The 24,903-nt window shown below is 50.7% G+C and overlaps 1 protein-coding gene across 1 annotated transcript in view; it reads right to left on the bottom strand.

The window, feature by feature from the left end:
• The window catches only part of DDB2 (damage specific DNA binding protein 2), a 137,268-nt gene that overhangs the window by 40,819 nt on the left and 71,546 nt on the right, over window positions 1-24,903 (bottom strand). The window contains exons 7-8 of the mRNA XM_078684470.1: window positions 11,982-12,159; window positions 11,618-11,763 (exon numbers count right to left, since the gene is read on the bottom strand). Coding sequence (XP_078540596.1) covers window positions 11,618-11,763; window positions 11,982-12,159 — 324 coding nt within the window. The remainder of the gene's footprint in view (window positions 1-11,617; window positions 11,764-11,981; window positions 12,160-24,903) is intronic.

The raw sequence follows: 24,903 nt of genomic DNA on the forward strand, positions 1-24,903 counted from the left end.
TTCAGCCCATCTGGGAGCCATCTCCTGTGCACCCAGACCCTATGGCCAAAAATATAATCGAACAATGGTGACCATGCTGCGGGACTTCCGGAGAGTATGGTCAGTAAGGAGAGATGTAGCAACAAATGGTCAATAATGGCCATGCCCAGTTACCAAAACAAACAAAAAAACTAAGAAAGAGACTATTCTAGACCCAACCACTAGATCGCAGAGTAATGCACAGCATATAAATCCAGAAATATTCACACTGCAAAATCATACGCTCTGCCTGGCCCGATCGTAGGGCATAGTACCAAACTAGTAGTATGCGCCCCAAGGTATTCCACTGACGTCACAACCATTCGTCTCATTTATGCGTGAATGTATTAATGTGAAAAAGCAAGGCCTAAAAGACTTCATGCTCAACACAAACCAACATATGCAAGTCATAAACACAACTCATCTGAATGAAACCAACAGGGCCGTAATTATGAATATGCTACTTACCAGTATGCATCTGTTCTTGGCATGTAGGGCTGCTAACATTCATATCTTAGCATTAGATCGCCGCCTAGTGTTGGGCTCGGATGATCGCACATTGTTGTCCTGGAAGAGTCTTCGAAGTATCCTGAGATAGGTGGCTCCTCCCCTGGACTACAGTGCGCATGGGCATCGGCTCCATCCCCAGATTGTTTTTCGCCATTGTGGCAGAAGATGGAGTGAAAAGTGTAAAGGATGTCCATGCTAATGAATAAATACAATAGTATATCTGCAGCTGCGACAGGCACCGGGGAGGAGGGCGGGCGATATGAATGTTAGCAGCCCTACATGCCAAGAACAGATGCATACTGGTAAGTAGCATATTCAGTTCGAGGCATGTGGGCTGCTAAATTCATATCTTAGCATAGAATACATAGCAGTCCCTCCATCAGCGGCGGTTGCCCGTGCCAGCTGCAGAAACCTGAAAAAGTGTCTTCAGAACAGCCTGTCCTACAGCAGCTTGCTGCTTGGAATGCACATCAACACAGTAGTGTTTTGTAAAGGTATGTGGTGTAACCCACGTGGCTGCTCTGCAAATATCCTCTAAAGGAATGTTCCCTAGGAAAGCCATGGATGCCCCCAGTTTGCGTGTGGAGTGCGCTCTGGGGGGTATTGTTAAGGTGCGCTTGGCTTTTTGATAACATATCTGGATGCACTTAACAATCCATCTGGCTATCCCTGATTTGGAAATCGGGTTGCCTTTGTGTTGTGGTGCGAAGGCAACAAAGAGTTGTTTTGTTTTTCTAAAGGGTTGTGTTCTGTCTATGTAGTACATCAACGCCCTCCGTACATCTAAGGTATGGAGCATTCTTTCCGCCACCGTTTGCGGGTTTTGAAAGAATGCTGGTAAGTCAATAGTTTGGTTTAGATGAAACTGTGACACCACCTTCGGAAGGAATTTGGGGTTAGTGCGTAGCACTACCCTATTTGGATGAATCTGAATGAAAGGCTCTTGGATTGTGAGCGCTTGTAGCTCACTAACACGCCTCAGTGACGTAATAGCTACAAGGAAAGCTACTTTCCACGTAAGGAACTGGAGTTCACACGAGTGCAGTGGCTCAAATGGCGGTCCCATCAGTCTGGTGAGAACGACATTGAGGTTCCACACCGGAGCTGGCGGTGTTCTTGGGGGAATGACTCGTTTCAGACCTTCAAGGAAGGCTTTAATGGCAGGCACTCTGAAGACAGAGAGGTGCTGCCTGTTCTGGAGATAAGCCGCTATGGCGGATAGATGTATCCGAATGGAAGTGTACGCCAGATTGCACTTGTAAAGATGCAACAGATAGCAGATGATGTTGGGGATAGATGCATCTAGCGGGTTGATGTCATTGGCTGTACAGTAAATGACAAAACGCTTCCACTTTGCAGCATAGCATGCTCTAGTAGTTGGTTTCCTCGCCTCCTTGATGATGTTCATGCACTCCGGAGGTAGGTTAAGGTATCCAAACTCTAGGACTTCAGGAGCCAGATCGCCAGGTTGAGCTGTTGCGGATCTGGATGCTGAATGTCTCCATGGTTCTGCATCAAAAGACTGGGCGTGAGGCGCAGTCTTTGATGCGGCACCACTGAGAGTTCGAGGAACGTGGTGTACCAAGCCTGGCGCGCCCACGTTGGAGCAACTAGGATGAGAGTCATCTCGTGCTGCCTTAGCTTTCTTGCGACCAGCGGTATTAGAGGGGCTGGCGGAAAAGCGTACGCAAATTTGCCTGACCAGTTCATCCATATCGCATTCCCCTGCGACTGTGGGTGAGGGAACCTGGCGGCAAAGAGTTGGCATTTTGCGTTCTCTTTTGTGGCAAACAGGTCTATCTCCGGATGACCCCACTGCTGGAAGTACGGGTGGAGAACAGATGGGTGTATCTCCCACTCGTGCATTTGATGGCTGTATCTGCTGAGCAGATCCGCCATCTGATTGTCCTTTCCTGGGAGGTGTTCTGCCATGAGGAAAATGTTCCTCTGAATGGCCCACTTCCACATGCTCTGAGCCAGATGAGACAGCTGTGGCGAGTGGGTGCCTCCCTGCTTTTGAATGTAGTACATCGCGGTCATGTTGTCCGTCCGGACTAGCACGACTTTGTTGCACAGATGTACAATGAAGGACTTGAGCGCCATGAAGATTGCCATCAGTTCCAGATAGTTGATGTGCATCGTCTGTTGCTGCGTTGACCATAGTCCCTGCACTGTGTAAGTAAGCACATGAGCTCCCCATCCCTGGAGAGATGCGTCCGTTGTCAGGATAATCTGCGGCACAGGCTCTTGGAACAGTCGGCCCTTGCAAAGGTTGTGTGGAGTCCACCAATGCAGAGAGTCGTATGCCCGACTGGTAACCAACACTAGGTCTGTCAATTGCCCACGAGCCTGTGTCCACTGATTCGCTAAGCACTCCTGGAGCGGGCGCATATGTAGCCGTGCGTGAGGGACTATGAAGATGCAGGAGGCCATCATGCCTATCAACTGCATGAACACTCTCGCTGGAAGAGAGTGTTGTGGCCTGAACTTTTGGATCAGAGCCTGCATGCTGTCTATCCTGACTTGGTTTGGCTGAGCCTCGGCCGTCAGGGTGTTGATCGTCGCACCTAGGAACTGCCGGACATGCGCCGGCTGAAGATGCGATTTTGGGTAGTTCAGGGAGAAACCCAGATCGTGAAGAAGGTGAATTGTAGTCGACATGTCTGCGGCGCACTGTTGCTCTGACTTGGCTTGCACGAGCCAGTCGTCTAGGTAGGGGTAGACATGGATGTTCTGCCTCCTGAGGTGCGCCGCTACTGTCGCCAGACACTTGGTGAACACCCTCGGGGCTGTTGTGACTCCGAAGGGTAGGACTTTGAACTGGTAGTGCCTGCCTTGAATAGTGAACCTGAGGTATTTCCTGTGTGACGGGTGTAGTGGAATGTGGAAATAAGCATCCTTGAGATCTAAGGTTGCTAAGAAGTCTCCCTGGTTTAGCAAGGGAAGAATCTGTTGCAGTGTAAGCATGTGGAAATGTTCTGATAGTATGTACAGGTTAAGGGGACGTAGATCTAGAATGGGCCTGAGAGATCCGTCCTTCTTTGGAATAAGGAAGTACAGGGAATATACCCCCGTGCCTTCCTCCCCCACCGGCACGAGCTCGATTGCTCCCTTTTGCAGCATCACCACTACTTCCTGCTGCAATAAGAGCAAGTGCTCTGCGGACATAGGCCGTTGCCTTGGCGGGATGTTGGGTGGAGTGGACTTCAACTCTAGGCAATAACCATACTGGACTAGTTGTCGCACCCACCTGTCTGTGGTGATGTTTCTCCAGACGGGCAGGAACTGCTGCAGTCTCCCCCCGACAGGTGTTAGGTGGTCGGGGGGCAGTGACAGAGAGTCACTGTTTGCTTGGAGTAGAGGTGCGGGAGCTGTTGTTTCCTCTGCCGCGACCTCTGTTGCTGTTATTCCTGTAACCTCCCTTGTTCTGTTTAGTGAACGAGGATTGTGCCCCACCTTTTGAGAACTGGGATTGCTGACCCATTTGTCCTCTGGTGACTCCACGTGCACCTGAGCGACGAAAATTGCTGCCACGAAACTGTTGTGACTGTAGGGCCCCCATAGACTTAGCAGTTTCTGTGTCTTTCTTTATTTTCTCTAGGGTGGTGTCAACATCCGGACCAAACAGACTATCAGGATTGACTGGCTGATTAAGAATTGTTGTCTGAATATCCGGTTTAAACCCTGAGATGCGGAGCCACGCTTGTCGTCTCAGCATAACGCTAGTGTTGATAGCTCTAGCAGCTGTGTCCGCAGCGTCAAGTGCACACTTGATGGCTGCGTTTGAGATTAGCTTTCCTTCCTCAATAAGCAGTTTGGTGCCCTCTTGGAACTGTGGAGGCAGGTGTTGTACAATCTGTTCTAGGGTGTCGTAGTGCGCCCTATCGTAACGCGCCAAGAGCGCCTGTGTATTGGCGATGCGCCAAAAGTTTGATGCCTGTGCAGCTACTCTTTTGCCCCCTGCCTCTAGCACTTTGGATTCCTTATCCGGGGGAGGAGCTTCACCCGTAGTCTGGGAGTTGGCACGTTTCCTGGCATTGGCGACCACAAGAGAGTCCAGTGGCAATTGTCCCCGAATGTATGCGGGGTCTGCAGGTGCAGGTCTGTACTTTTTTTCAATGCGAGGGTTGACCACTCTCGCTCTTGTAGGCTCCTTAAATATGTCCCCAGCATGCTTGAGGACTCCTTTAAGCATAGGCAGTGTCTTTACTGTCCTTTCAGAGACTGAAAAAGTGTCGAAAAGGAAGTCTTCCTCAACCGGGTCGGCATGCATGTCCACATCATGATTGGCTGCCGCCCTTTCGAGTAGTGCATGAAAACCTGCTGAATCCTCAGTCGGGGATGCCCGTGCATTAAAAAGCTGCGGGTCCTGCCCCGCACCTTGGGTGTTCTGGTCACCAGTGTCATCATATGAATCCGGTTGTGCATCAGGTTCATTGATTGGGAAATTGTACTGCTCGTCCTCATCATACCCCTCACCCGCAGAGTGTTCTGGGGAGGGAGTAGGGCTCCGTCTCGGAGGAGGCTGGATTGGTTCCGTGAGGCCTGAGGCGTCAAGGGGCACCCTCTTCTTCTTTAGTGGGATGACATAGGGGTCCACTGGCTCCGAAGTGATTTTCCTCTTATAGAGGGTCAGTTTGCCTGTGTCAGCGTCGATGAAATGCTCTGAATCGTCCTCGGATTCGAGTACCTGACGTGGAAGTGGGCCAGTCGGTGAAGAAATCCCCTGTTTCGGTGCCGATTTGGTTGAAAATGCTTTTGGCGCCTCCTTCGGCGGCAAAATAAAGAGAAGTTTCCCAGATGGCTTCGCTGGAGTGTCCTTTCGCGGCTGCGGCGATGGTATCGGAGCCGACGGGGCAAAGGCCTTCTCCCTGATTCTTTTCAGTGATTCGGCTATGGGGGACGCCTCACTCACAGTTTGTGTCGGCGCTGACGAGGATGGTCTGATTTTCCCCTCGGATCCGACGTCCTTGTGGGCCTTGTGCGCTTTGGGCGCGGATCCTGTCTTTACCGCCTCCGATTCCTGTGTTCGGGGCACAGACTTCTTTCCGTGTGCCTGCGTAGCCTCCTTGGAGCCGACTTTGGCGGGTTTGGACGGCGTCGTAGCCGCTGACCCGTGCCGACCATCTTTCTTGGAGGACCCCTCCTCTGGCGTCGGTTTCGATTTCGCAGCATCGGAATCGACGGACTTCTTCGACTTTTGCGGACCGGAGGTCGACGGAGTCGATGGGGTAGCGGGCACCGTCGTTTTCACCGGCACGGTAGCCATCTTAGGGACACTCGAGTCCTTAACTTTCGGTTTCGTTTTCGGGTCGGCCATTTTAGGTGTCGTCGATCCCGATGGTTTCGGTTTCGGTTTCGAAACAGTCTGCCCAGCAAGTAAGTCCGTGGCCGGGCCCGAAGGCTGGGCTGTGGCTTGCGGCAACGGGTCTTGGGTAAGGCCGACAGGCGATCCCGTGTCCCGGTCGGTATCCTCGTAACCTTCGGGGCAGAGCTCGTCCCCTGAGCTATCCGCCGCGGCCCCATAAATCTCATCGTCGTCTCCTACCTCGTCGACGTATTCAAGGCCTTGACCCGCGACTCCGTCGTCGTCTCCCGGATCCGCCTCGACCTCCGTCTCGGGTGGGGAGATTTGGAGATGATGACCCTGGTCCTCTTCGTCTTGGTCGCCGAAGATGTTCTCCGGATCCGGGGCCGCTTGTATAGCTTCCATGCGCATCGCGCGCCGAAGCTTGAGAGTCTTCTTTGAGCGGAACTGTGCACACAACTTGCACTTGCCGTCGTCGTGGTCAGGCGAAAGGCATTTGTTACACACGGGGTGTAGATCGATGTGTGGGTACTTGGACCCACAGAGCGGGCAGTACTTAAACGGGCTCCGCTCCATGTCCGAAAAGGTTTGCAGTCGTGTCGCGATGAGAAGGCCTCAAAGTTCCGAGAGCGAAGAAAACTCCGCTTATTCCGGCTCCAAGAGACGGAAGACTCGAGACCGTGCGCAGACAATACCGACGCAAGAAAATCGAGGCCTTTTGGCCGCTAAAAGTTAGTGTTTCTTGGTTCCGACAGTAAGACGTCAAGACCACATCCGAACCCAATGGCGGAAAAAAACAATCTGGGGATGGAGCCGATGCCCATGCGCACTGTAGTCCAGGGGAGGAGCCACCTATCTCAGGATACTTCGAAGACTCTTCCAGGACAACAATGTGCGATCATCCGAGCCCAACACTAGGCGGCGATCTAATGCTAAGATATGAATTTAGCAGCCCACATGCCTCGAACACACAGTTTTGGTTCTCGGCATCAGAGCTACGTGCTACAAACAGATGCTTATAGAGTAAATAACATTTTCAGTTCGCCTCACGAGTGGCTGTAGACACACATGCTTTGCATGGACTGTAAAGCGGTTTCCTCCCTGCGGTGCTAGCGGGCGGATGAGGCTAATAATTGAAACAAAGTTCTTAGCACCGTAGGGACAAACATAACTTGTTGATGACCTCACATGTCTACATATTCATGCTTGTGAAGGTACCTGAACTAATGGTTCCTGAATATCGCTACGTTAAACTTGCCAATGAGCCTGGGCAGAGTTATAGCTGCATGAAAAGATACTTTCCATGAAAGAAACTGTAACTGACATGAACGGAGAGGCTCTGAAGGTCCCACAAGCCTGGCGAGGACTATATTAAGGTTTCAGGTGGACGCTGGGGATATACTTGGGGGTATCGCCCTTTTTAAACCCTACATGAATGCCCGGACTACAGAAAACCTTGAAAGGGATGAGCGTTCCCTATTCCGAATGCATGGGTCCCCTTCGCTGTGTAGCATGGACATGTGGTAGGGCTAGGCGCCTCTCACAAGATTGCCATACACTCCTCTGGGAGGTGTAGGTATCTGAACTCTACAGCCTCAGGTGCCAGATGCGTGATTGAGCTGCTTGGGGAGTTGGTACCGGATTATGCCTTGCTGTCGAGTGAGAAGATCCAAGCTTCTCGTGGGGAGAGATAGTTATTTCCAGTAGCATTGAATACCAAGTTTGCCTGGCCCTGTGGGTGCCACTGGAATGAGGGTCCTGGAGATTTGCCTCATCTTATTAATCACGTGTGGAATCAGTGGGAGACGTGGAAAATGATAGGTAACTGACCAGTTCATCCACAGTGCATTGCCAAGGACTTTGGGTGTCGATATCTGCAGGAGAAGTTTTGGCATCTTGCGTTTTCTTGAGGGGTGAAAAGGTTGTGGGTTGGGCTCCCCCGATCGGTGGAAGTGCTGATATAGGACTTGTGGGTGGAGTTCCCACACATGCACTTCTTGATGCACTCTGCTTAGCTGGTCCACAAAGTTGTGGTTGACCAGCCGGAATGTGTTCCACAAGAGCTGAATGTTGTGGCGGATTGCCCAGTGCAGATCTGATGTACCACAGCAGACCGCGGCGGGGATGGGTGTCCCCTTGCTTTTGTATGAAATCCATCGCTATCATGGTGGCCATCTTTACCAAGACTACCTTGTCAAGGGCAAGTGGATAGAAAGCGGAGAGTGCAAGGGGCAGCTAGTACCTCCAGGCAGTGGATGCGCCAGCCCCACTGAAGAGGAGGCCATGTGCCTTCGGCAGTCATGCTGTCAAGATGTGCTGCCTACTCATAAGTGAATCTTTGCGGTAATTGTCACCTGTAGAAGAGGGTCTCAGGCCGGCCTGCCAAGCAGCAGATTGTTGCTGTTCTCACACTGCAGAGGGCTACGAATGCTGGCCTTTATCAACATTAGATCTTCCCACTGACCCTCCACGTCTGACCACTACCGGGTGAGGCACTGTTGCAAGGAGTGCATGAGTAATCTGGTGTGCAGTACGATTGCTATGCAAGAAACCTTGATACCGAGGAACTTCATTACAGTGCTTGCAGTTTATGAAAAAAAAGGCAACAGACTTCACACCCAACCCCCAAACGAACAACACTGACTGCAGGCACCCTTCACACCCAACCTCCACACTAACAAGAGCCCTTCATACCCACCCACCACACGGTGGAGACTGAGTGCAGGCCCCCTTCTTATTCTATCCCATAAGGACGACATTGAGCACAGGCCCCCTTCACACCCAACCCACACACCAACAGCACAGAGAGCAAGTACAATACACACACCAAACCTCCACACGAACAACACTGAGAGCAAGCACCCTTCACACCCAACCCCCACACTAACAAGAGCCCTTCATACCCAACCACCACACGGTGGAGACTGAGTGCAGGCCCCCTTCATATTCATTCCCACAAAGACAAAACAAGCACAGAGCGCCTTCACACCCAACCTCCACACGAACAGCACAGACAGCAAGCACCCAACCTCCACACGAACAACACATAACTGCAGGCACCCTTCTCACCCAACCTCCACAAGAACAACACTGAGAGCAAGCACCCTTCACACCCAACCCCCACACTAACAAGAGCCCTTCATACCCAACCACCGCATGGATGACACTGAGTGCAGGCCCCCTTCATATTCATTCCCACAAAGACAAAACGAGCACAGACCCCCTTCACACCCAACCTCCACACGAACAGCACAGACAGCAAGCTCCCAACCTCCACACGAACAACACATAACTGCAGGCACCCTTCTCACCCAACCTCCACAAGAACACTGAGCGCAAGCACCCTTCACACCCAACCCCCACACTAACAAGAACCCTTCATACCCAACCACCGCATGGAGGACACTGAGCGCAAGCCCCCTTAATATTCTACCCCGTAAAGACAACAAAGAGCGCAGGCCTCCTTCACACCTAACCCCCACATGTACAACATGGAAAGCAGCCACCCTTCACACCCAACCCCCACATGTACAACATGGAAAGCAGCCACCATTCACACCCATCCCCCACATGTACAACATGGAAAGCAGCCACCCTTCACACCCAACCCCCACATGTACAACATGGAAAGCAGCCACCATTCACACCCATCCCCCACATGTACAACATGGAAAGCAGCCACCCTTCACACCCAACCCCCACATGTACAACAAATGCCCTACATACCCAAACACCACATGGAGGACACGAAGCGCAGGCCCCCTTCATACCCAACCCCCACACGAACAGCATTGAGTGCAAGCACCCTTCACACCCAACACCCACACAAACAACAGCGATCGTAAGCACTCTTCCTACCCAACCTCCACACGAAAAACACTGAGTGCAGGCACCCTTTACACCCAACCCCCACACTAACAAGAAACGCCCTTTATACCCAACCACCACACTGTGGACACCGAGTGCAAGCCCCCTTCATATTCCACACCATAAGGACAACACTGAGCGCAGGCCCCCTTCACACCCAACCCACACACCAGAACAACACTGTGTGCAGGAACCCTTCATACCGAACCCCCTCAAGAACAACACTGAGAGCAAGCACCCTTACCACTCAACCCTGGCACATACAACATTGTGCGCAGGCACCCTTTACACACAACCCCCACACAAACAGCTCTGAAGCGCAAGCACCCTTCACACACAACCCCCACACATACAACATTGAGTGCAAGCATCTTTCACACCCAACCCCCACACGAACACTGAGTGCAAGCACCCTTCACACTCAACCCCCACACAAACAACGAGTGCAGGCACCCTTCACTCCTTATCCCCCACACGAACACTGAGTGCAAGCACCCTTCTCACCCATCCCCCCACACAAACAACACTGAGAGCAAGCACCCGTCACACACAACACACACAAATACAACACTGAGTGCCAGCACCCTTCACGCACAACCCCCAGAAGTACAACACTGAGTGCAAAAAACCTTCACTCCCAACCCCCACAAGAACACTGACTGCAAGCACCCTTAACACTCATTCCACGCACGAACAACACTGTAGCGGAAGGGGAAGCACCCTTCACACCCAACCCCCACAAGTACAACTGAGCACAAGCACCCTTCATACTTAACCCCCACACGAAGAGCACTAAGTGTAAACACCTTTCATCCCCAACCCTCACACGAACATGTAGGGCAAACATCCTTAATAACCCAACCCCCACACAATACATTGAGTGCCAGCACCCTTCATACCCAACTCCCACCCGAACAGCACTGAGCGCAAGCACCATTCACACCTCAACCCAAACGAACACTGAGTGCAAGCACCCTTCGCACTCAACCCCCACAGGTCACACAGAGTTTCCATGGGGGACAAAAGGGTAGTGGTGGCTTGCACTTATGGGGAATGGTGATGCAAGCAAATGGGTGGTGAGTAAAAAAATAAATAAACATTTACGTACCTGTGACACATAGATTTTGACCACTTCCTCATGGGACATCTTCCTCCTGCAGCGTGAGCCCTTGAGAAGTGCCTTAACCAATCCTGGCTCTGCTCTCATATTGTGAAAGCCGCACCCTGATTGTAGGGAGCAGCCTCACTCGCCGCTCCCAAGGACAATCTAGGCATGCACTTACTCTAGCCCAGTTTTCTTAAGGCCGCTGGGATAGAAGTTTCAAAGTGCGCATGACTGGCTGGCCGTAACAAGATGGCCAAAAAGACACATGAACTTTGAAAGGGGCGGAGGCAGCCCACACTACTCCCTGCTGCTGTCACTCAGCAGCAGCCCTGCCCCCGTCCTGATACGAGTGTCAGGGCAGGGTTATATAAAAAAAAATGGTAATAAACCAACTTTATTACCATTTTATTTTTCAATTCTGGGGTGTTTTAACTGGTGGGGTGACGCTCGTCCGCTCAAACCAAGGAGCTGCCCCTGCATCTCCACAAAGGTGTACAAGTAAAAGGCCTTCGCTCGCGACAACACAACTCGCTGCCATCACTCTCAGGAACAGGAAGGGCACTTAGGTGCTCTCCTGACATCAGGGGGCACAGTCCCATGTCAGTAAGAGCACGAGACTCGCCAGCAGGCTTGACTGGTTGTCAGGTTCACTGTGGGTAAAAACAGGGCGCTTCACAACATGCAATGGCAGCGCGGCACAGATCACAGAGTCAAGCACAACCCTTCCACACCTCTAAGTGCTGCAGGCCTCAAGTACTGAGAGCATGCACGCCACAGACTTACGTCCTCCCAGCAAAGCGCCTACATACCTTTATGGAGGTGAGATGCTGGAAGTGGCGGTGTGGGTGGGCGATGACATGCTGCGGTTTGCTCCAATCACTGCTCGAGTACACGCGGATCTCATTATGCTGGTCGGTGGTGAGAAGTTTAGCTCCATCCACAGGGCTGAAGTAAGCTGGAAAAAAAACATCTGTTATTAAGAGGAAGAGAGAATGAAAGGGTCAAATAAGCAAGAGGTTGGAAAGAGTAAAAGGAGATGGCTGCTGCAGAAGAGAGAGAAAGAGAGAGGAGGAATATAGAGAACAAAGGGAAGTGGAGAATAAAATAAGTGAGAGAAGAGGAAGGGTAGGACGAAGGAGTGAGGAGAATGGTGCTCGAAATGACCTTCACTACCTGAATTCACTGGTTTCTCGTGCGGCAAGTCGTACAAAAAAGACTTTTTGTCTTTCATATTTCTCAAGTCCCAGATTTTGACGGTTTGGTCCACAGACGCTGTGGCCAGCAGCCAATCACAGCGAGGGTTGAACTCTACGTGCGTCACTTTCTTCTTGTGTAACTTTATGTCCCAGATCTGCAGTGTCGTAAGTCAAGAAATGGACATTATAGTTGCATGTGCAGAACCAATGAATAACACGAGTGCAGGAAAAACAAGCAAAATCACAGAACAGGATCAACTCTGTACGTCCAAATTCACTAAAGCATCCCCGATAAAAGACAGTGGTGCGCACACAGATAGAAGGAAAGACCCCACAGCCCATGCAGTGGCTCCTCACTTCCTTTTACGTCAATGATATTTGTATGGTGCACATCTGACACCGTCGTGGGCTGTTTTGAACGTGTCACAGCTCTGGGCAGAACAGGAACGTCCACCCGAAGCCCTGAGTGCACATGTCAGGTTAGTGTGTGGTGCACTAGTGTCCATTTATGCTACCTGCTTAAGCTCTGTAGTGTTTGAGCACTAGTACTGAGTGTTATGTTATGTTATTTGGATTTATAGTGTGCATGGCTACTCATGAGTGTCCCGGCACAATGTCTTTAGGGGAGCAGGAAGCTAGCAGATGAAAACATAAGTTTTAAGATTTTTCCTGAATGCCGACAGGTCTTCAATACTGTGTAAAGCCTGGGGAAGTGCATTCTCCGCTACCGCAGCTCTCAGAGTCAGAGACCTGCCTCCCAACCTCTGGAACTGAAATCGGGGAACCATTGCGAGTCGGAGGGAAGCCGATCGCAACAGTCTTGAGGGCACGTAGAAGGTAAAACGCTTTTACAGACAAGATGGGCCAATGCCGTGAAGGGCACGGTGGGCTAGGACCAGCGATTCGAACTTTACCCATTCTGCAACAGGAAGCAAGTGACGGGAGCGCAAGTGGTGCTGCACACTATGTCTGGTGGAGATGCCCAGCAGAAGTCTGGTTGCTGAATTCTGGACTACCTGCAGCTTTTTAACCAGGTAGCCAGGGATGCCAGTGTAAAGTGCATTGGCATAGTCCAGCTGTGACAGGATGAGGGCACAAGTGACCGTTTCTCTAGCTGCTTGAGGCAGGAGAGGAAAGAATTTTCTTCAAGTCTTGAGAAGGCCAAAGCAGGTACCGGCAAGCTTCGTGATGTGAGAAGAGAAGGAAAGACTCTTGTCGAAACAAACCCCCAAGTTCTTCGCCGGCTTCCCTTCAGAGGAGGGCAGGGGAAACTCATGTGGCGACAGAGCTTCCGGGAATCTCGGAGGGAATTTTCCAAATAACAAAATCTCTGATTTCTCCCTGTTGCATTTTAGTTGAACACCCGCGAGCCACCTGAAAACGGAAGAGAGAGAGTGATGGACTGCGGCGACAGAATTGTCATCACTGTCCCAGGTAAAGAGCAGCTGTGCGTCATTGGCGTAGGCCATCACCTTAGCTCCCGAACTCTCAGCCAGTTAGACCAGGGGGTCACATAAATGTTAAAAGGAAGGGGACTGAGGGAGGATCCCTGCGGGACTCCCGTCATCACATCCTGCTGAAGAGAGGCAGATGGAGGCAGCCAGATCTGCGGGGCCCGACCCTCAAGAAAGGACCTGAGCCGTCCCCGACACACCTATCCTGACCAGACGTGAGAGGAGAAGAGAGTGAGGGACCGTGTCAAACGCCGCCGAGAGGTCAGGCAAAATCAATGCTGCCCTCCTGCCCGCGTCCAAGCACTCCCGAATGGTCTCCACCACCTCCACCAGCACAGATTCTGTCCTATGAGCTGCTCGGAACCCTGACTGAGCGGGATGCAGCAGAAACTCTCTTTCGACAAACTCAGTGAGTTGTTTGGTGACAAACTTCTCACACACCTTGGCCAGTGATATATATTTGGAGTGTGATGGTTGTGTGAGCAGGTTTCATGAACGCAGAAGAACAAGTTACTTAGCTTTGGTAACTATGTATCTGTAAGATACATAGGTTAGTTATAGATTCCTTTTAGTAGAATTACCTCCAGGTGTCAGACTGGACGTGAAAATGATTTATTAGCAGTACCCCTGCACGCCGGTAGATGGCATCGGTTGACTCCACGTCCGTCGTCGTGTTTGCCGGGATGATGTTGCGGTGCCTACTTAGATGCCGCAGCTGCGCGCGGACGTCAGTTCTGACACGAGTTTCCACGCCAGAAGCGCAGGGCCATGCAAGACACTGACCACTGGTGCGCAAACTAGGGCCCTGAAAAAAAGTCCTTAACCCTAAAAGTCAGTTCGCAGAATGGGGAGGATGGGTGGCGCGGTAAGGAATCTACAACTAATATACGTCTCTTACAGATATGTCTTTACCGAAGGTAAGTAACTTGTTCATCTAAAAGAGACTATTAGGTATAGATTCCTTACCTTTAGAATAGATACCCCAGCAATACTGACCCCGGAGGAAGGTCTGTGAACCACCAAGTTCACACCAGAAAGTCCTGGAGGACAGAAAGGGCAAAATATCCGGCACGTCGGACTTGGCTGTCCAGACAGTGTGTTGGTCTCTACTTTTAAAGGTAGAACTTGGTGAATCAAGGGATACTATCTGGAGACCGGGACAGGATGGCCAGCTAAGGCTTTGTTGGGGAGCGTATAGGAAACAGAGAAGACGAGGCAATGCTGGTGTTAGGTGGTGGCTTCCAGGCACTGGACCTTGCAATATTGAGTGCAGACAAATGTGTTCAAACATTACCAAGCTTAAACACTTTAGGATGTGAGACACTGGCAAACTCTTACAGGAAATGTTTATTTCATGGTATAGCTGCCAGGGGGTGAGGGGGGCACCTACCCTTTCACACACCCCTTCTGAATGGTGGCTGATTTTCTGGTTTAATAAATGATTTATGTCAAAGTAAAATGTGTGTGTTATTTGCCACATAAGGTTAGCTGGATCTACTGCTTAGGAGCTGGCGAGTACTGGATGAGGGTCATCGATGCACACACACATGCACACAAATTGTAGCTTTGTCGACTGGTGGGGTATGGAGACACCAGACAACGAAGGGTGTAACCGTGGAGGAAGTTGTTTGATATAATAGGGTAACAATGATGAAATCTATTTGAAAGGAAAGCTCTTTTCTGAGCACCATGGAAACCACTGATTTTTAAAGGCATGTACATTACTGAAAGGTGTGCCCCATTAACAGTCGATTCTTCTCCCCTTTATCACCTAGTTTCAGAGAGTGACCAGGGAAGAGGATAGAAAGCGGGGCTGGTGACAGTCAGGGCTCTCCAAGACCGACGCACATTTAGCTTCACCAGCGGCGTAGCAGTGTTGCATATCGATTGCCTGAAGATGGTCACCTCTAGATTGGCTGCTGTGCAGTGCTCTTAGGATCGGCTTACGTAAAGCCTCTAGGGAGTTACTGCAGTATTACAGAGTAACTGGTTGAAGCTGCCCATGATGAGATGGGAATGGTTTACAGTTTAGTTTTTTGCCCCGAATGCCTGGCTACAAGTATCAGGTAGCCTAGTTTTAAATGTTTTGCCCTGACGTCACACTAATCTAGCTTGTGCACCGAGGCCTAGGCCTGTTCCCTAGACATGCAAAAGGTCCTGGACTTGAGATGGTGCGCCAAACATGCAGTCATTGACAGACAGTGGACCACTGCCCGTGTGTGGGTTTAAAACACAGAGCAGTGGTGGCCGTGTACCGTTGCAAAGGATGTAAGTCCTTCACAAGTAATAAGACAGGAACTTCCCCTTTACTGGCAACCAGGCACCCCATTTTAGCACTTGACTCTCTTGGGGTAGTGGAGCAGAGCAGCTCAAAGCCGACTCCTTGTAGATGGTGTGGGCTAGTAACCCAGCTCTCTGGTACACAAGAACATCACTAGAATTATTGACCAGTCAGAGCTTTTTCTTTTAAAAAGGGAACAGATTTTATTACACATACACACAAACTAAATACTACGTGTTAAATTACAAATACGTTCAGGTACATGGAAATACCTTTGTTGACACCATCATAACATGTTACACCCCTAATGGGCCCCGAATCCTATAATCACAATATCCCCTACATATAGCAGATACTATATCTGCACATAGGTAGGTAGAACTATCATTACCAATAATCCAGACCTACTTACTTTGTCAGGGGGGTCATCACATCAGTAAAAAGTAGCAGACATGTTAGAATTTACCACTGCGGCAACAGTGAACCCAATAAGGATAGAACGAACACTGAATACCACTCATTATAGTACAATACGCTGCACTGTCAGGCACCAACATGATTCATTAAACAGAGTGTCATGGAGTCTTACTTCTACTTTTAGAGGCTGCTACTGCAGCCCCAGGGCCCACTAACAGAGACCTTTGCTCTCCCAAGCCTATGTGCAAAGCACTGAGACAGAGATAGCAATGAAAACCAGCAAATCCATAATGCAACTTCCTTCGAGAATTATGGCAGCTTTTCTCGGGGGGACTTCAGGGGAGCTGCTGCAATCTCTGAGGCCTCCAAAAATATTTGAAAAGTCATTGGTGCCACCACTGGCCATTGTGAGGCACTGGAGGGCAGTCATATGTACATTTGGAACTTTTATAGAGGCGGATAGGGCCCTCTAAAGCCCTGGAGCAGAGAAGGTTGAACGAGAGGCTTCCTACTTACTGGAGGCATGAAGCTGAATTGCTTTTTCTCTTGTTAGGTCTTGCCTGCGTTGCAGCACATGCGCTACTCGCTTGCGAGATCGAATATGCTACTTACCAGTATGCATCTGTTCTTGGCATGTAGGGCTGCTGACATTTCATATCTATAGCATTGATCGCCGCCTAGTGTTGGGTCCGGATGATTGCACATTGTTGTCCTGGAAGAGTCTTCGAAGTATCACGAGATAGGTGGCTCCTCCCCTGGACTACAGTGCGCATGGGCATCGACTCCATCCCCAGATTGTTTTTAGCCATTGTGGCAGAGATGGAGTGTAACACCGTGAGTGATGACCATGCTAAGAGTAAGTGTAAGTGCTGCAGCCGCTACAGGCGCCGGGGAGGAGGGCGGGCGATATGAATGTCAGCAGCCCTACATGCCAAGAACAGATGCATACTGGTAAGTAGCATATTCGGTTCGAGGCGTGTGGGCTGCTGAATTCATATCTATAGCATAGAATATATAGCAGTCCCTCCATTAGCGGCGGCCGCCTGTGCCAGCTGCAGCAGTTTGAAAAAGTGTTTTTAGAACAGCCTGCCCTACAGCTGCCTGCTGTTTGGAGTGCACATCTACACAGTAGTGTTTAGTAAATGTATGTGGTGTACACCATGCGGCTGCTCTACAAATGTCTTCTAAAGGGATATTTCCAAGGAAAGCCATGGAGGCCCCCAACTTGCGGGTCGAGTGCGCCCTTGGGGGGATTGTTAAAGTGCGCTTTGCTTTTTGATAGCAAATTTGAATACACTTAACGATCCACCTGGCTATACCTGCTTTGGAAATGGGGTTGCCTTTGTGTTGCGCGGAAAAGGCAACAAAGAATTTTCGTCTTCCTAAAATCTTTGGTTCTATCAATGTAATACATTAAAGCTCTTTTGACGTCAAGAGTGTGGAGCATTCTTTCTGCCACTGTCTCTGGATTTTGGAAGAACACAGGCAGTTCAATAGTCTGATTGATATGGAACTGTGAAACCACCTTTGGAAGAAAGTTAGGGTTAGTGCGCAGCACCACCCGGTTGGAGTGAATTTGTATGAATGGCTCCTGGATAGTTAGTGCCTGGAGTTCACTAACACGTCGCAGTGACGTAATCGCTATTAGGAAAGCCACTTTCCATGTTAAGAACTGAATCTCGCATGAATGCAGAGGCTCAAAAGGTGGACCCATTAGTCGGGTGAGGACCACATTAAGATTCCATTCAGGAGCAGGTGGGGTCCTGGGAGGAATGACTTGTGAGAGTCCCTCCAGAAAGACTTTAATGGCAGGCACTCTAAAAAGTGAGAGATGCTGCCTGTTTTGGAGATAAGCCGCTAAGGCGGATAAATGTATTCGAATGGAAGCATATGCTAGATTGCATTTGTAAAGATGTAACAGATAACAAATGATGTGCGTGGATGCGTCAAGCGGGTCTATGTTGTGGTCCACGCAATAGATGACAAACCGCTTCCATTTTGCTGCGTAGCATGCTCTGGTGGTGGGCTTTCTTGCCTCCCGGATGATGTCCATGCAGTCTGGAGGCAAGTTGAGGTAGCCAAACTCTAAGACCTCAGGAGCCAGATCGCCAGGTTGAGCTGTTGCGGATCTGGGTACTGAATGTCTCCATGGCTCTGCGTCAAAAGTCTGGGTGTGAGGTGCAGCCTTTGATGCGGTACCACGGAAAGTTCTAGAAACGTGGTGTACCATGGTTGGCGTGCCCACGTTGGAGCAACCAGGATGAGCGTCATCGAGTGTTGCTTTAGCTTTCGTGCCACCAGCGGTATGTATGTATGTATGTATGTATAGGCATTTATATAGCGCACTACTTACCCGTAGGGTCCCAAGGCGCTTCGACCGCTGCGAAACCCTTCCTGGCTTCCCTGAGAGATGATCCCTTAATGGGTATCTCCAGGGTGAGACCAGGCATCCCCGGCGGTCTGGTGGGGCCGTTAGTGAAGATGAGGCAAGCTAATGCCCAGAGTTGCCGAGTGTGATCGCTGATCAGAGTGGGCACCGAGGCGAGAGAATTATCGAGTCCGCTGACCCTGGTCCAGAAACCTGCCGCGCCGGGAATCGAACCCTGGTCCCGGGCCCTCCTCTGCTCTCGGGTCTGCCGCCTCTAACCAGTGAGCCACACTACTTCATAGAGGTGCTGGGGGAAAAGCGTACACAAATTTGCCTGACCAGTTCATCCATATCGCATTGCCTTGCGACTGTGGGTGCGGGAACCTGGCGGCAAAGCTTTGGCTTTTGGCGTTTTCCCTTGTGGCGAACAGGTCTATCTCTGGATGACCCCACTGCTGGAAGTACGGGCGGAGTACTGATGGATGTAGCTCCCACTCGTGCATTTGGTGGCTGTACCTGCTGAGCAGATCCGCCATCTGATTGTCCCTGCCCGGGAAGTGTTCCACCATGAGGAAGATGTTCCTTTGAATGGCCCACTTCCACATGCTCTGAGCCAGATGAGACAACTGTGGAGAGTGTGTACTTCCCTGCTTCTGAATGTAGTACATGGCCGTCATGTTGTCCGTCCGGATCAACACGACCTTGTTGCACAGATGTACTTTGAATGCCTTCATTGCCATGAAGATTGCCATCAGCTCTAGGTGGTTAATGTGCATTTTCTTTTGCTGCGTTGTCCATAGTCCCTGCACTGTGTAGTGGAGCAGATGAGCTCCCCAACCCTGTTGAGATGAGTCTGTCGTTAGGATGATCTGTGGTACAGGCTCTTGCAACGGTCGTCCCTTGCAAAGGTTGTGTGGATTCCACCAATGCAGAGAGTTGTATGCACAACCGGTCACCAACAATAGGTCTTTTAACTGTCCGTGAGCCTGATTCCACTGACGTGCCAAGCACTCCTCAAGCGGACGCATATGTAGTCTCGCGTGCGGTACTATGAAGATGCAGGAGGCCATCATGCCTATCAACTGCATGAACACACGTGCTGGAAGCAAGTGTTGCGGTCTGAATTTCTGTATCAGCAATTGAATGATGTTGATCCTCACTGAATTTGGCTGTGCTGTGGCTGCCAGAGTGTTTATTGTCGCGCCCAGATACTGCCGTACATGGGCGGGCTGAAGGTGTGACTTCGGGTAATTCAGTGAGAATCCCAGATCGTGAAGAAGGTGAATGGTGTGGGACATGCTGGCAGCGCACTGCTGGGCCGACTTTGCCAGTCGTCCAAATAAGGGTAGACGTGAACGTTTTGTCTCCTGAGGTGCGCAGCCACTGCCGCCAGGCACTTCGTGAACACCCTGGGCGCTGTAGTTACTCCGAAAGGGAGGACTTTGAATTGGTAATGCTGATTCTGAATGGTGAACCTGAGGTATTTTCTGTGTGACGGATGTAGCGGAATGTGAAAATATGCATCCTTTAGATCTAATGTTGCGAGGAAATCCCCCTGATTGAGCAACGGAAGAACCTGCTGCAGTGTGAGCACATGAAAGTGTTCTGATAGAATGTACTGATTCAGGGGTCTGAGGTCCAGTATGGGTCTGAGGGACCCGTCCTTCTTTGGGATTAAGAAGTACAGGGAGTACACTCCTGTGCCTCTTTATTCCACTGGTACGAGCTCGATTGCCCCTTTTTGCAGCATGACGAGTACCTCTTGCTGCAATAAGTGCAAATGCTCTGTGGACATAGGACGGTGTTTTGCTGGTATGTTGGGTGGAGTGGATGTTAACTCCAGACAATAACCGTACTGGATAAGCTTTCTGACCCACCTGTCTGTGGTGATGGATTTCCAGACTGGCAGGAACTGTTGGAGTCTCCCCCCGACCGGTGTTGTATGGTCGGGGGGCAGTAACAAGGCGTCACTGTTTGTTGGCGGCGGAGGATCGGGAGCTGTTGTTTCCACGACCTCTGCCTTTAGCGCTGTTTCCGCGATAGCCACCTCTACTTTGTTTGTTGTACGAGGTTTGTGCGCCACTCTTATTGTACTGTGTTTGCTGGGACAGCTGGCCTCTAGAAACACCTCTATTGCTTGAGCGACGAAAAGAACCACCCCTGAACTGCTGGGACTGGAGAGCCCCCATAGACTTTGCAGTCTCGGTGTCCTTTTTGATTTTTTCTAGGGTGGTGTCCACCTCAGGTCCAAATAAGTGATCAGGGTTTACAGGTTGATTTAGGATGGTGGTTTGTATCTCCGGCTTGAACCCGGAGATTCTCAGCCAGGCCTGTCGCCGCAACATTACACTGGTGTTAATGGCCCTGGCCGCGGTGTCCGGTGCACACTTAATAGACGCATTTGAGATGAGTTTCCCTTCTTGAATGAGCATCTCTGCTGCCTCCTTATATTCATCTGGCAAGTGTTGTAACAGGGTCTCTAGTGTGTCATAGTGTGCCCTGTCATATCTGGCCAAGAGTGCCCGAGTGTTAGAAATGCGCCAGATATTGGCCGCTTGAGCCGCCACCCTCTTCCCTGATGCTTCTAGCACTTTAGATTCCTTGTCAGGGGGAGGAGCATCACCAGTAGTTTGTGAGTTTGCCCTCTTCCGGGCATTAGAAACAACTAGAGAGTCCAACGGCAACTGGCCCTTGATGTAGGTAGGGTCCCCAGGCGCCGGTTTGTACTTTTTTTTCCAATTCTGGGGTTTATAACCCTGGCCCGTGTGGGCTCCTTAAAAATGTCTGCAGCATGTTTTAAGACACCCTTTAGCATTGGCAGAGTCTTTACGGACTTTTCAGAGGTGGAAAAGGTGTCAAACAAAAAATCCACCTCAATAGGGTCAGCATGGAGCTGGACGTCATGATTTTTGGCTGCCCTTTCAATAAGCGCATTAAATGCCGCTGAGTCCTCAGTAGGCGATGTTTTCACACTATACACTTGAGTTTCTGGGGCAGTTTGTGGATCCCCTGGGTCAGCAGCATCTGGCCGTGTGTCATGTTGATCCTCAGGATCAGTGTCTGCAGGGTAGTTGTACTCATCATAGTCACCATCCCCAGCCTCCACCTCTGAGTAAGTGGGCGAGATAGGAGCAGTGTCCTGTCCTTGTGGAGCTATCAGTGCGACAAGAACGGGTGAATCCGTGGAATCCTTCTTTTTCTTTAAAGGGATTGTGTAGGACTCCATAGGCTGTGCTGGGGTGATCTTTCGTTTGTAGATAGAAAGTTGACCGGTGTCGGCGTCAATGAATTGTTCCGACTGCTCCTCCAGCAGGGGTTGTCGATGCTTTGTGCCCACAACCGCAGGTGTAGGCTTCGGCCCCGTGGACACCTTCATGGACGCCTCGACGACCGTCTTCGGCGCGAATGCCTTCGGCACCACTTTCGGCGGCAGCGTAAACTGAATGGGCGCTGTCGACTTGTGCGGTTTGGTGGCAGGCTTCGGCGTGGAAGCATCCTTCGGATCGGCAGCGGAAGCTTTGTCCTTAATGCGTTTTAGCGCTTCCGACACCTGCTTCGTGAAGGAGGCGGACGGCTGCGTCGACTCAACAGGTGCCTTTGAGCCACCACCAGGTGCGGACCCGAGGGTTGTAGTACTCTTGGCCTTGTCCGGCCGACGCGCAGTATCGACAACTTTTGTAGCTCCGAGTCCTTTGTCTGTGTCGATGGCCCTCGGCTCGACACCCTTGAGCGACTTCACCGGGTCGATAACCTTTTTTGGCTTTGTCTGCACCGACAGGTCTGAAGACTTGGAGCCGACCAAGGTGACACGCACTTTCTGTTTCGACGGCGCCTCTAGCAATTTCGGTTGTGTAGACACCGAAGCTTTCTCTTTCGGTTTCGATTTTACCAGTTGTGGCTCTTTAGAAGTGTCCGTAGCAGGGCCAGGAGGCGAGACTGTGGAACTCGGTGCAAGATCTTGGGTAAGGCCATGTGGCGATCCCTCGACCTGAGCCGTACATATTGTTTTAACGGGGCATAGCTCCTCGCTTGAGCTATCTTCCGTGGCCCCATAGGCCTCATAGTCGTCTCCTACCTCGTCGACGATTTCTTCAGCATCGAGCATTTCTACGACTGCGTCGTAGTTGGAGTCGATCTCCGCCACTGGATTGGAAAGCGGCTCCTGATCTTCCTGCTCGTCTGCCTCTTCTCCCTCGGTATCGAAAATGGTCACCGGGTCAGGTGCCGTCTGCTGGGCCTCCTGGCGCGCTGCGCGCCGAAGTCGAAGAGTCTTCTTGGAGCGGAAACGAGAACAAGCCATACAGTTGGCTTCATCGTGATCCGGCGACAGGCACTTGTTGCACACCGGGTGGACGTCGATGTGAGGATACTTCGAGTCGCATACAGGGCACCTTTTGAACGGGCTCCGTTCCATGATGGTTCGTCGAAGAAGGCCTGTAGCGTCGACCGGGCCTCGAGCACTGAAGAGCCACGCGGCTCCTCCGGATGTCCGACTCGAGAACTGAGCTGGAACAGAACTGGGCACGATCGCAAGACAATACCCACGATAGGAAAGGCCTTCGGGCCAAAAAGAAAGTTTCTATTGATTCCGAACTTGAGTGATCAAATATGTATCCGAACCCAATGGCGGAAAAAAAACAATCTGGGGATGGAGTCGATGCCCATGCGCACTGTAGTCCAGGGGAGGAGCCACCTATCTCGTGATACTTCCAAGACTCTTCCAGGACAACAATGTGCAATCATCCGGACCCAACACTAGGCGGCGATCTATGCTATAGATATGAATTCAGCAGCCCACATGCCTCGAACCTATAGTTTTGGGTTTCTGTTGGTCTTCTTTGGAAGTGGGGTTGGTGCACGCCCGGTCTCCCTTAGGCCCCTTTTAAATTGGATTCTGGGTGCACTTGTCTTACCCGGGACACCCGCAGGCCTATGGTCACATTGGGCGACTGTGGGGGGCCCCAATGCTCCCATGGCCTCTACTGGATCCTGTGCCTTGGCAGGACAGATGCGGGTAAACTTGCACAGTTGAGGTCCAGTAGCCCCGGGGGTCTGGCAAGACGCATCCGACCTGGCTGCAGTGCGATGGGCTGTAAAAAGAGCTTTATTTGTAACACAATAAGTGCCAGGGGGCTCCCCAGGAGGCTAACATAGGAAGAGGTGTGGCGCAGCGGCCAGGGTGCCTGAGTCCGGACCACAGGGTTCACGGTTCGATCCCCGGCTCCAGCGGCAGGTTAAGCCCAGCACCATGTGACTCAGGGCAATAGCTCGCTTAATCTTCCTGACGGCCCCCAGTGCCGGGACACCTCCGTCGGAGGTAGCTGTGCGCTTTACAAATGCTGGTATTTACATTTACCCTACCCAGTAACCCGGCCAGTGCTACCTATGGCAGCACCAACACTACTACTAACCAGCACCCTCCTACAGGTGTGACATGTCAGACTATCCCAGCCCCCATAATATAAGAATGACTGGGGCGACAGTCATTGGTCATTTTTTTGTTGTTTTATAAATCTTTTTATTGATGATAGTTTATTAGCATTACACATATCAGCATTGGGCATAAGGATTATACAATTATCTTCTCTTGAAATGCATGGGTTCCCACCCTTGTTACAAACAGCAAGCAGATTATTCACTATAGTTTTCAACAGATTCAGGGTCGTCAGGGGAGGGAAGGGGGGTGGGGGGGGAGAAGGGGCAGAGCACAAATATTCCCTATACATGTATTCCATTTGCTCCATATTTGTGTCCATTTTCTTGGGCACCCCCTGGAGACATACACCGTTTTTTCCCCTAAACATGCACCAATCCATAACTTTCTTCCATACATTTATATTTGGAACCTTCTGCGCCCCTCACATTCTAGCGATATTGCATTTGCCGACCATCTGGCCCAAAGTTGCCCATATTTTCTCTTTGCTACTCAAGTCCGCTGGTTCCCAAATATTTAACAGGCACCTTTTAGCCCCAAGGCACAAACTCTGTCCCAAAGTTTCTTCCATACAGTGGAGTACGTCTGTCCAATATTTTCAAACATAGGTGCACTCCCAAAGTATGTGCAGGAAAGTGCCTCCACGTCCGCACTGGCGCCTACATCGAGAGTCCTACCCATAGCCCACTTTGACCAACGCTGGTCCCGAGAAATATATTCTATGAAGTATTTTATTTATTTTTTTACAGAGATTTATATAGTGCGAACTTGCCCCGAATCAGGTATCGGAGCGCTTTACATAGCACCAGTTGCATTACATAAATTTTTGTTAGGCACGGGGAGATTAAGTGATTTGCCCAGAATCACAGGATGTACAGCGTTAAACATTCCAAGATCAATTAACAAAACTCACCTAAATATGCACAGCCTGATCATTGACAATTG

This window comes from Lissotriton helveticus, chromosome 3_2 (assembly GCF_964261635.1).
Source record: "Lissotriton helveticus chromosome 3_2, aLisHel1.1, whole genome shotgun sequence".
NCBI classification, from domain to species: domain Eukaryota; kingdom Metazoa; phylum Chordata; class Amphibia; order Caudata; family Salamandridae; genus Lissotriton; species Lissotriton helveticus.